Here is a 12571-nt window from a genome sequence, read left to right on the forward strand (position 1 = left end):
GGGGCCACTCCGGGATTGTTCATGATGTGCATAACACCCCTCCAAATCAAGGACCTCAAAACAAACTTTATTTTCACCCATTTTCCTGAAAGCTAACAGGTTGATACTTAGAACAGGGTGCTCCAGTCTTGGATGGGACCTCCCCGCCCCAGGGCTTATTAGGGGGAACCTGGCTGAAGAGCAACCTGGAGGGTTTTTTGGACAATAAAATAGTGCCTCCCCGCCCCAACCCCCATGCACAGCTTTAGGACCCTGGCTGGTGTAAGTTCTCCAACAGGATGCAACCGTCCCAAGTCTTTCCAATCACCCCGTGTCCTCAGAGTTAGAAGCCTGAAACACGGGGATTGACAAACGTCAGCCTCCTTCTCTAAGTTCTCCTTTCCCCAAGAAATCTAACCACCAAACTCTGCCTTCACCTCCCATGGGGGCTGTTTTATCCCCCAAAGGGCCCGGCTGGGTGGGGGTTCTCCAGCTCTGCATCAATTAGGTTCACCAGCCGCTTCCCAAAGGCCTGCTGGGTGCGGAGTGGAGGGCCAGGGTCTTCCTCAGGACCCGAGAGGGAGAAAGGAAGGATGGGCAGAGCTGTGCGCGCGCTTCCTCACCCTTTTACTGAACGCTGGGCTCTCGGGACGGGAGCCCGACTTCTCCAGGCTTTGTCGGCTCTGCAGCCCCGAAGGCTGCCCGCGAAGGCCGGCGCTCGGCACACACCTGCTGCCCGCACCGAGTCGGCAGCAGAGGGGGAGCGAGAGCCCCGCCGCCCTCGGGGCTGGCCAGGTCCCCCGGCTCCGACCCCTCCTCGCGGGCCTCCCCCGCTCCCGGCGCCCCGGGGAGCCAGGGCGGCGGGACCCAGCGCTAGGTGCCGGGTTGGGGCGGCGCCCGCAGCTCGCCCGGCCCAGGCCTCCCGCGTCCCCCGCGTCCCCTCCCGGGAGGCGGGTCCTGGGGGAGGGCTGGGCACCGGCCCCGCCGCCGCGCCCGCGCCCGCCGCCTGGGCCGCCCCGCAGGCAGGCGCCGGGCCGGCCGGGAGGTGGTGCTCGCCTCCCCGCGCCCGGGCCCGCGCGTTGCCGGGCAGCGGCTCCGAGGCTCCGAAGGGGGCGGAGCGGCGAGGCCGGCGTGCGGCTGGCGGCCCCTGTCCGCGGTTCCGGCCCCCGGCCCGCCCCCGCCTCGCCGGCCTCCCTCCGCGCCGGTGCGCGGCGCCCCGTCCCAGCCGCAGCCGCAGCGGCCGCCCCTCCACGGCTTGAGCGCGCCGAGCCGCGAGGCCGGGCCGGGGCGCCGGCCGGGAGTGCCGGGGGCGCGGCGCCGACGCCGAGGCGCGGCCATGGAGGGGAAGCCCCGCGCCGGGGTCGCGCTGGTCCCGGGGCCGAGCGGCCGCGGGCCTTCCGCCCGCCGCGCCCGCCGCCGCCGCCCGGGGCTGCTGCTCCCTGGCCTCTGGCTGCTGCTGCTGGCCCCGCCGGCCTCGTGCGCCCCAGGTAAGCCCCGCCGAGACCCCCGGGACGCGGCCGCGACCCTGCCGGCCGGTACTGCCGTTCTTTTCAAACCCCGGCTTTCCCCGCCCATCCTCTTTTATTCTCCACGGCTCCCTCGCCCTCCGTTCTGGAGATGCTTTCCCATTCTTCTCGGGCCCAGCAAATAAAGGCACGGAGGAAATAAATAAATAAAAGGAAAAAGCGAGCGGATTCTGGCCAGTCTTGCTAAAGGTCTGCAAAGCCATCCTCTGTGAACCGTGGAGCCTGAGGCGGGTCTGGTGGCTCCATCAACCGAATGTGCCTTCTTTTTTCTGCAGAATGCAGGCACTGAAATTGTATGTGTGCATGGCTGTATGAATGTGACATGTCGAATGTTTGGGGATACTTTATTGTCGGGGCGAAGGAGTACCTTCGGAATGGGCTTTAAGACAGTATTGCATTGCCGTGAGCAGCCAGCGTCCCCCAGATGCAGGCAGGCTGGTGGTGTCCCCCAGTGAGCCAGGACACAAAGAACATTCAAAGAAAATCTCTTGGAAAGCGCCCTGGCTATGGGTCTTTCCAGGGAAATAGCTATTGATATTAATTCTGCAAAGGCATTATTAGTACAATGGAGTGTGAAAATATTTTGATTCTTAAGTGTCAGGGCATGAAAGGAGTAAGGGTTATTTTTATAATGGATGCAATTTAGTGACTGTTCATCAGCATGGAATTAAGAGGCATGATTTATGAAGAAGCATGTGGGTGGGTTTTGTTTGTTGAGGAAATGATTTAATTCATATTGCTTCCCTGAAATGTTTATTTGTCCACCCTGAGCGTACACACAGGACCGCCTGGAGACGGGGTCTGAGCAGATACACTGCAAACCAGTGATTGCCCCAGCACACACACTTGGCCACTTTGTGGGTGGAAAAGGGAAGGTGGAATGAGCAGCTAGGGGTGGAGAGCTTCTGCACACTGAACAAAAAACAGAGAGCCATGGAAGCTACTCAGAATCCTCCCTTCTTGTGGGAGTGGGGCCAACGGACTGCCAAGTGGCTTTGGACAAAATTGGAACATTTGAAGGTGTTCCTTTGGGCCTGACAGCATTATAACTAGTGAGATGGAGGGTGTGTGCAATAGAAGTAGAGGAAGGGACTTTAGGGATCATAGAATGGGACCACTCTGCATGTATTAGGAAACTAAGGCAGAGAAGTGACTGGCTCAAGGTCACAGGCTAGCTGGTGCAGAGGCATCACTTTAAACCTCCCTCCCCCACTGCTCTTGACCCACAGACAGGTCCACGTCTGAAGCCTCCATAAGAATTTCCCCTAGCTGGGTGGGGCCTTGTCTCAGGGAGCCACACCATAGTTGGCAATGACAGAGTGGGTCTCTTAGGAAGCATACAGCTAGTGCAAATGGCTTCATCCAGGGTAGTCCACCAGGCTCCAGTCTTGCTGCCTGCTAGTTCCAACCCTGAGTTTCTCTTCCTTCAGAGGAGGAGAGAAGAGAGGAGAGGTGATAATCCTGAAGAGTGCTTGGCTTTAGTCAACAAAGAAAGCCCTGTGATACTAATGGATTCATGTCATGGGACACAGCAAACTGTTTCCATTACAGAGTGTCCTGTGTGCCAGGTGCTACATTTTATATACACAATCCAATCATGCTAGTAATTAGGCATTACTGTTCCCACTTCACAGAGGAGGAGACTAAGGCTTTAGGAGTTGAGGTGTGGTTAGTTCAGACTCTGTCCTCAATAGCTTCCCCATGTACATATGATATTTAGATATTCTGTAGAGAATATCTAAATGGTGAATATAAATAGTGAATTAAATAGTAGAGCAGTTGGGACTATCCTTCCAGAAATTTCTCTTCTTTAGAAGCCCTTTTCTGTTCCCCTCCACCCCCAATCCAAACATGCAAACAGTGACCTGAAATTACATTTCCAACCTAGAGCTGACGTCATGGAAGCAGAGACGTCATCCTTTCACTAATTTGTGTATCGGACTTCTCTGGTTTGCACAACTGCTTCGGGGCTGGGTGGTAGACTAAGAACTAAGAAACAGAGGACCCAATTTCAAGGACCTGGTCCTCCAGGATCCAATTGGAAACACAAAGCAGTATGTGAGCAAGCACAGACCCTTGTATGCACTGTTTGGCGAAAGGAAAGGCAAAAGGCAGAGAGGGACATACTAGCAGGGTTCCTCAGTATGGAAGTGGCCCCTGATCCTGATCCTCCTTTTCTTTTCTTTCTTTTTGTTTTTCTCTCTTTTTCTTTTGCAGTGCTGGGGCTTGAACCCAGGACCTTCCCATGCTAGTCAAGCTCTTTGCCCCTGAGCTACATCCCCCATTCTTTCAACCCCCATCCCCATGTGGGGGATGACCTTGGTGGAGGGTAGTGTCCTGATATAGCAGGGCTGCTTGTGGGATGCCTGGGCCTGGCCAACAGCTGTTCATCTTTGGAAGAGGTGGCATCACAGTTATTTGGCCTGTGTCTTCTTTCTGCCACTAGAACCTCTTTGCTAAGTCCTGAGTGTTGGACTTTGACCGGCAGTGGGAAGAAGCTTTGCTCAATGCTGCTGTGGTGGTGTATTTTCTCTGAAGAGTAAGCAGTGTTAGTTAGAAGATGGTGTGCCTTGCTCCTGTTTTGGAGTCCCTCTGCCAGGAAGCAGTACCCTCTGTGGCCATCTGACCATGGTTCCCTCCTTTAGTAGGTTTCTCTTTTCTCTAGAACTTCTGTTCAATAGTCTGCTTTCCAGGGGACATCCTTATTATGATCTTTAAACTTCTGTGTTATTGATTTCTTGTTTATTTCTATTTCATTCATCATTTTGAATTTGATTTTTTTTTTCCTTAAAGAAACATTCATAAGTTTGGTTTTGACTGTTCACTGTTGTGGAAACAACTTGTAATACTTTGGACTTTCTTTTGAATGCAGTACTTTTAGGCAATTCGCCATCCACAATATAAAAAGAAAGAATCATGTCCTGATCCTTTGCCCTATTCAGAGATAAATCTTTTTTTAAAAATAATAGTCATTATGAAATTGATAGATAGCTCTGCAGAATTTGGAAGTTACTAAAAGGTACACAAAACAGTTACTCACAATCCCACAACCCATCAATAACACTGTAAATAGGTTAATGTCTTTTTAAATTTTTTTTTTTGTTTTTAGTTGTAGATGAACACAATACCTTTATTTTATTTGTTTATTTTTATGTGATGCAGAAGATCAAACCCAGTGCCTCAGGCATGCTAGGCAAGCGCTCTGCCACTGAGCCATAACCCCAGCCCCTAGGTTAATCTTCTTAACATTAAAAAAAAAGTGAGAATCATATTATATGCTTAATTGTACTTATGACTTTTTAAACGTTTAACTTCAACATTTTCCTATCCATTAGATATTATTAAATTGCCTAATAATTTAATTATTCTTCTATTTCCATTCTTTTTTTTTTAGTGGCTATAAAAAATGACATGGATAAATAGCTGCAGAGATAAGCTTTGTCTATATATTTTTTTCTGCATGTGTGGGTCTTTTTTGGAATTAGAATGTGATTAAACTGTCAGACCAATCAGGCTGTGTTTCTTCATGTTTTGTGTAGAGTGCTGGGTGTGTAGTAAGTGCTCAGATTGTGGGTGAATGCATCAATTTTTTCAAAGTTGTAATTATAAAATAAACCCTTGGAGATTGGGTAGTTGCATCCTGTCATCACCTGCACTGAATATCATTTTTAAAACCCGTGTTGGTATGTTTGTAATAATTGTTTTAATTTGCATCTTTTAAATTTCTTTAGTGTTGGACTTTTTTTGTTGTTCATTTTGTATTTATATCCTGTGATTTTTTTTTTCTGTATTTTTGTTCATTTGTCAGTTTGGGTATGTATTTAAGTCTTTACATATTAAACATAAGGATAGCATCCACTGTTGTTTCTACTTGCTGTACTTCCCCCTTCCAGTGGATTTTTCTTTTAAATTTTATAAAATTTTGAAATGACGAATTTGGAGTTATTTTGAGTATCAAAGTCTGTTTTTTCTTTTTACAATTTTTTTTCATTGCATTTATACTTTGTGATGGTTTCATATCCTGTGAGCAAAGACTTAGATAAATGTTAGGCAAGTGTGGTCTGGGGCCTCCAGTATCGACATCATTTGGGATTGGGGGTGCTTATTAAGAATTTAGATTTCAGGGTTCCTTCTTGTCCTAAATTTAAATGTTTGGTAATGGTGCCTGGGGAACTTCATTTTGACAAGTTTAGAGTCAAAATTTTATACTTCAAAACCACTGAGGTGGATACTGTGCACCCTGTAATTGAGGACTATAGCGCTTTGGAGATGCACCATTTAGCATCTTGCTGTTGTGTTTTCATTGCTAGAACTATTGCTTTATTTTGTTTGGTTGTAAATGTTTTTGGTCTTGTGATTTTCTGGGTTTTCTTAGGGTTGCCAGGAGAAGTGCAGAGCCTGCTGCTGAGTCTGCCTTCTGCAGCCTGGATCAGGAGTGTCTCCCTGAGGCCTGAATGCAGAGCCCCATAGGGAGTGGTTGAAAGTCACTGGGGATCTGAGAGCCAGGGGTTTTCTGTCAGTGCCCTGGGTGATGGAGCCGGCTCATTACTGTCATGGTTACACCAGGTGAATTTTCCCAGATAGGAAGTCCCTGCTCTGACTCACTTGATTTCAAGTTGTGCCCACCCACCCTTCATCTGGAGCTCTCCAGGATGCTGTTTCTCTTCCCAGTGCTCAGGCAGCAGGATCTGTTGGATAATGAGTTAGAGAACTTGGGTGTGCACGTTTCTGCCCACAGCTTACTCTGTGACTGCAGGCAAGTTGCCTTGTCCTGGGTTTCCCCATCAGTGTTAAAAGGGGATGAAAGAGATAGATTGCCTCCAAGTGCCCTCAGTGCTGTTTCAAGCCTCATCTTGGGTGCCTTGGATGCTTACTATAGGCAGCATCGATTCTGTTCCTATAGGGTTTCTGCACCTGTCAGTTCTCTTTGCCCAGTAATTGTTTATGCTGGTGACCTGCTGAGGAGTGGTTCACTCTTGCTATTGCATTGAGTTCTTCTTTTTTAAAATACTCCTCCAGGCAGGTATGGTAGGGAATGCCTATAATCCCAGCTATTCAGGAGGATTACAAGTTCAAGGACAGCCTGGGCAATTGAGACCACGTTATAAACAAACAAATAAAACCCCCCAAAACTAAAAGGGCTGGGAATATAGCTCAGTGGTAGAGCACCCGTGTGTCCAATCCTTAGAACTGCAAAAATCAAAAAACAAAACCCTTCCATTCTTTCCTCTTGCATGCCTACACCAGGGCACATCCTTTGCTTTCTCTCCTTTTCCCCACTCTTTGTCTCTTCCATTTTTCCATCTCCTTTGATAATGCTGCAGTGTGCTGTGGTTTACAGCTTCAGGTGTTACTTCTCTTTATTAGTAAAAATCTAATATTGCCACCCTCACTGGTCCACACACCTGCATCAGCATTATCATCTGGTAGTTGAAAATGCGGATTTCCAGATCTCACCCTAGACCTTCTGAATCAGAATCTGCCTTGGATAAGATCCCCAGGTGATTTCACATGCATATTAAGTTTGAGAAGCCCTGGTGAGGAGCCCTGGGTGAGGCCAGGCCTTCTGACCCAGCCTTCTGGAACTAAGTAGTGTTGGAATGCTGGAGTCCGAGTCTAAATCTGCGGCTAATCCAGATGTTCAAGAGACCCTGAGACATACCTGCTTTTAGGACTGATAAAGCCCTATTCCATTTTGTATGGGATGGCTCTCCAGAGCTGCCTTGATTTGCCACCTATTCATTCATTATGAACATTTGGCTAATGGTTACAGCCTGAAATACTGCCATGCCCTTGGTAGACAGCTGCTGTGCTGAACTTCCCTTGCCCCCATCCCCTAGTGCCCCGAGCCTCCCTCTCCTCCCCACCCTCCCTCAGGATTCTTCTCTCCTACCTCTCCAAGATCCAGCAACTGGAGGGTTAATGCTCAGTCTAGCAGCTGCTTCAAGGACTGTGCTTTTGTCTTTTTGATAAAAGCCATTCCCATAGGTGTGTGGTGGCATCTCATTGTAGTTTGAATTTGCATTTCCCTCAGGATTAGCAGTGCTGAACATTTTTTCATGTGCTTCTTGGTCACTTGTATGTTTTCATTTTTTTTTATATCTTTCTCTTCAAGTCCTTTTGCCCATGAACTTAGAACAACTCCCCTTCTGTTAGCCAGTGCTCACGCTCCACCTGCTGAGAACTGTGTTGCCTGTGGTGGACATTCACTTGTTTATTCATCCATCCCAGATTCAGTCCTTAGAAAAAGTTTGTCACCTGGTGATTTGATGGTAGCTGAAATCACAGATGTGGAAGACACCACCCAGGGAGAGCATGAGAGGAGAAGGCACCAGTGACAAGGCCCAGGAAACTAATGATGAAAGGGGAGGAGAAAGAAGAGCCTCTGAGCAACAGGGACTGTTGTGACTAGATGGTGCTATGAAAGCATGGGGGTGGGGGAGAGTTTTTATTTGGGTGAGTGATCCATCATGTCAAATGCTGTGCTGCTGTACTTTTTTATATGTGTGGTGTGAATCCAGGACCCTTTATATGCTAGACAAGCACTCTACCCCTGAGCTGTACCCCCAGCCCTCCAAGGGTATGAGGGTTACCAGGGCCACCTGATCCATATCTCTTGGGATACTTGTCATACACCCTGACGCATGGTCAAGTTAGATCTGCTGAAGCAGTGTTTGCATTTTTGCAATGTTCAACAGGCTCTTTAAGATTTTCTCGTGCTTGGAGAGATTTGAGTTATTCCTGAGAGTAGGCTGCTGGCGGCATGGAATTGATTTAAGTTTTAAAACATATTATAGACTTGACCATGTTTATAAGCTACAAGAAGGAATCGGTAAAGAGACAGTGGTTGAAAATTTAAGGAAGGGCAGGCATGACAGATGCACAACTCACCTGAAGTGGGGAGTTCAGGTGGGAAGGCAGGATCAGCAGAAGAAGGGTTGAGGAGAAGGGGGTTGGGAGAAGGAATTGGAGGGGGCCTGGGAGTGAAGTCTAAGGGGTTGGAAGACATCGATAATGAGTCAGGACCCATGTTGCATGATTTTGTCCTGTAGCACTTGACATTCCGTGGTGACCAGGGAAAGGTGAGTGATTGAGTGGCTTGAGACATCGGGCAGGTGCGCAGCGCCAGTGGGAATTAAGGAAGCTGACCAAGGTGGATGAAGGGCACTGTGTGGGGTCTGGCCTGGAGGAGGAAGAAAGTGAACATTGGATGGAGCAGTGGGAAAAGGACTGGGAGAAAGGGTCCAGGAGGCACCCCAGGCAGAAGTATGAGGAGGGAGGCGGAGAGAGGGCGGGAGGGGTCGGTGAGTGGTGTTTCAGGAGTGCATCGACTCTGGTTTTGGTCCTGGGTAATGACCAAGGTAGGTATAGTTCAGGAGTTAGTTGTTGAAGTGGAATTGGAATGATCTGGGTGGATAATACCATCCAAGTATGTTGAACTTGCCAGGAGCAGGGTGGGAAGGGCTGTAAGCTGGGCCTCAAACCTGCAGTGCACGAAGGGAGAGACCCGAGCATCGTGCACCATGGGGAGGAAGTACCTCGAGCTGTCCACTCTTCCCTGCCATTCCCACTCCCACTGTCCCCACCCCAGCTCCTATCATCTTTTCTCTGGCCACTGATGTGGCCTGGCTCCATCCAGTTCATCCTCCACCTTCAGTTGGAGGGACCAGTGGGTCACATGCTTCCTTCCTGCTTGAGTCTGCCACAGCTTCTGTGGCTTTCATCGCATTCCACACCTGAGTCAAGCCCGTGCCCTGTCGTCCTGTGTGTGGGACAGGTGGGAGGAGGGATGTGGGATGGGAGAGACTGGACACAGTGGGTGCCAGGTTTTCAGCATGCTGGTGCTGAGGGGGCCAGCACCGTCCCTCCAGCAGCGGAGGTGGGGGACGGCTGAACACCGAGTTGGCCCACCCCAGACTGAGGCCTAGCAGTGGAGAGGCTGTTTTTCAGCCCTGAAGTGTGGGTTTGAGTTGACAGACATGGCAATGACAAGAGTAGGGCCCAGCCCTTCAGAGGGCCTGTGTCCTTTGGGGTGCTGTGTGTGTTCAAGGAGTGAAGTTCAAGTATTGAGTTAGGGATGGTAGAAGGGGGAGTAGTAAGGTGGAGGCCCCCTGTGAGGTGAGGAAGTAGGCAGAAGCCCCTGTGGGTGGGGTGGCAGGAGACAGGTGTTGCTGAGAGGGGGGGCAGAAAGCGCAGGGCAGAGCCTCCTGTGTTTGAATGGATGGGGACTCACGGCAAGAGTGGAGGGATGATTTTGGAGAGGAGGGAGGCGGAACAGGCTGGAGCTCTGGCCATGGAGATGCAGGAGGGGCAGCTTGTGACTGTGAAGGGTGGCAGGTCAGGGGCTGGGCTGTGGCTCAGTGTGGAGCTTTCCTAGCACACGTGAGGCACTGGGTTCAATCCTCAGCACCGCGTAAAAATAAATAAATAAAATAAAGGTGTATATAGTCAGCATGGGTGGAATTGGGAATTGGGGAAAATTCAGCAGGTTTCTGGAGGAGAGCAAGAAGAGGGTGAAAGAGATGCCAGGCAGTGGACAGGGCCCAGTGGAGTTGGAAGGCCAGTCTTGGTAGTGGCCCAGGGGTTACTCTGTTCACTCCTCCAGCCACCCTGGATGGCCCAGAGCCTTGGAGGAGAATGAGAGGCGACAGCCGTCCTGGGCTGTTGAGGGCAGGGACATTGGGAGGCTCCTGGCTGCCGGTGATGGGCTGGGAGCTCCCAGTCCTGTGCAGTCATCTGGAAACTCTCCTTGCTGCTGTTTCTCTGGCCTCTTGTTTGGGCCTGTGGAAGGAGCCCTTCATCACTTAGCATTTTGGGTGCTGGGATTAACTTTGGAGCCAGACAGTCTGAAGGGCCGCTTTAAAAATGCTGGGTAAGTATTGCTGGGAGCTTTAAAGCAGGGCAAGGGGAGGGGGGGAGGCTAAAACATACAAAAACAAATATTCTCATGGAGCCAACTGTGTGTGTGTGTGTGTGTGTGTGTGTGTGTGTGTGTGTGTGTGTGTGGGCAAAGCCTGGGAGACAGGTGGGAACTGGTGGGAAGTTGCTAGGGCTTTGCTGTGCCCCAGGTGAGCTCCTGAAACCAGCTGCGTCAGCTTCACCTGGGAGCTTGTTGGAAATGCACCCCAGGCCCCGCCCCGGTCCCCTGAACGAATTTACTTGTAGAAAGCCTCTCCAGTGATTATGTGCACATTAGGATTTGGGAAACTCTGGCCTAGGCAGTTTCTCATGGAGTTTGGGTGTGTTTGAAAGATTTTTGGTTGCTACCTAATTAGTGGGGGTCTTAACGTGTCAAATTCTAGCCCAGGTTTCAAGTTGACTGGGAAAACCAAGGGCAGGTTCAGAGCTGAGTTGGTGTCTGGATGTGCTCACAGAACTGCTCCTGCTCTGAACTTTCCCCACAGGCTCCTTCATGTCCCCAAGCCTTTTGTCCCATTCTGGTCTTCCTGAACTGATCTCAGCAGGAGTCAGGGTGGTTAGCTACCTAGGATTACAACAGCACCCCAGATCGTTGAAGCAAACAGGTGTCCCGGAGCAGAGGAGCAGATACACAAAATGTGGTCCAGACATACAATGAAACATTCATGAAGCATTAGAAAGGAAGGGAATCCTGATGCACGCAGCGTGGTGAGCCTTGGGGACATGATGCTGAGTGACATAAGCCAGACACAAAAGGACAGATGCCGTATGCTGCTGCTTTCACGAGGTACTTAAAATAGGCAAAACCACAGAGGCAGCCAGTGGAATGGTGGTTGCCAGGGCCCGGGGAGGGAGGAGTGGAGGGCTGTTTAATGGGTACAGAGTTTCAGTTTTACAAGGTGACAAGAGCTCACTGGTGGCGCAACAATGTGAATCTCCTCGGCACCACTGAACTGTACACTGGGAATGGTTCAGAGAGAAAATTTTATGTTTTTTTTTTTTTTTTTGAACCACAGTTGTTTTAAAGAATAACCATCGTGGTGGAGTGAGAACTAGCTGGTAGGGTAGCAGGAGTGGACTTTGGTCAGAGCTGGGAGCCAGTGGTCAAGGTGCAAGGAAGCAGCCCCTGACAGGTGTTGGTCCTGGGAGCTGGCCGGCTGAGGCAGGTGATGGGCTGGGAGGGAGGGACACCTATGTGGTCCAGCACAGGCAAAGTCTGGATGGAGTGTGGGGTGCGGGGCAGGATGGTGGTCTCAGTGGGTGTCCATGGTCCAGCAGCGAGGCTCTCCAGGCCTCTCCCCCTCAGGACAGCTTTGCTTCCTCCCTTCCCTTCCTCTCTCAGGCCTCATGTTGTCGAGGGTTATTTGCTGGGGTCTGGGCTGGGGAAGGCAGTTGGAGAAAGGGGTTAAGGTTTTCAACCTGGGCCTGAATGGAGGCTGAGGAGAATCTTTATTTTTTTTGATTTTTTGATTTTTCCTTGTATGGTCTTTATTTTTTAAATTTTTATTTATTTATTTATTTTTTGAGACAGGGTCTTGCTATATTGCCCAGGTTGGCCTTGAACTCCTGGGCTCAAGTGATCCTCCTGCTTTCAGTCTCCCGAGTTGATAGAGACTTAAGAATTTGTAAAATCAGACTCTTCTTCCTAGCCTTTGGAATTGGACTTTTAAATATTTTTATGCCTTTTGAGGGTTACAATAACTTTATTGGCTTTTTCCAGATTAGAAAAACAATATGCATTCATTGAAATAATTAGTACTTACTGTTCCCTCTGCCTAGAACATTCTTATCTCAGATTTTTATCAGCATGGGTTACTCCACTTCCTCCAGGTCTCTGCTCAAATCTGGTGTTCTCAGAGAGGCATTCCCTAATGCTTTTTATTTTTTTAAAAATATTTTTAGTTATAGATGGACACAATATCTTTATTTTATTTATTTATATGCGGTTCTGAGGATCAACCCAGTGTCTCATAAGTGCTAGGCAAGCGCTCTCTACCACTGAGCTACCAACCCCAGCCTCTCTAATGCTGTTTTAAAAAGTGAGGAGCTGCCTTCATCCCTAAGATCCTGCCTCCTTAATTTTGCCTGGCCACTCTTGTCATCTTATGTATCTCTGACCGTCTACTCTGTCTCCCTACACTAGACTG

At 49.5% G+C, this 12571-nt stretch overlaps 1 protein-coding gene across 2 annotated transcripts in view; it reads left to right on the top strand.

Annotated features, from left to right (window-relative positions):
* The first annotated feature begins 1285 nt into the window (after window positions 1-1285).
* Window positions 1286-12571, top strand: part of Kiaa1549 (KIAA1549 ortholog) — a 137479-nt gene continuing 126193 nt past the window's right edge. For both annotated transcript variants that reach the window (XM_076832779.2, XM_076832785.2), the window contains exon 1: window positions 1286-1466. In XM_076832779.2, the coding sequence (XP_076688894.2) occupies window positions 1316-1466 (151 nt within the window). In that variant the 5' untranslated portion in view covers window positions 1286-1315. The remainder of the gene's footprint in view (window positions 1467-12571) is intronic.

The sequence above is a fragment of the Callospermophilus lateralis genome, chromosome 1, assembly GCF_048772815.1.
Source record: "Callospermophilus lateralis isolate mCalLat2 chromosome 1, mCalLat2.hap1, whole genome shotgun sequence".
NCBI lineage: Eukaryota > Metazoa > Chordata > Mammalia > Rodentia > Sciuridae > Callospermophilus > Callospermophilus lateralis.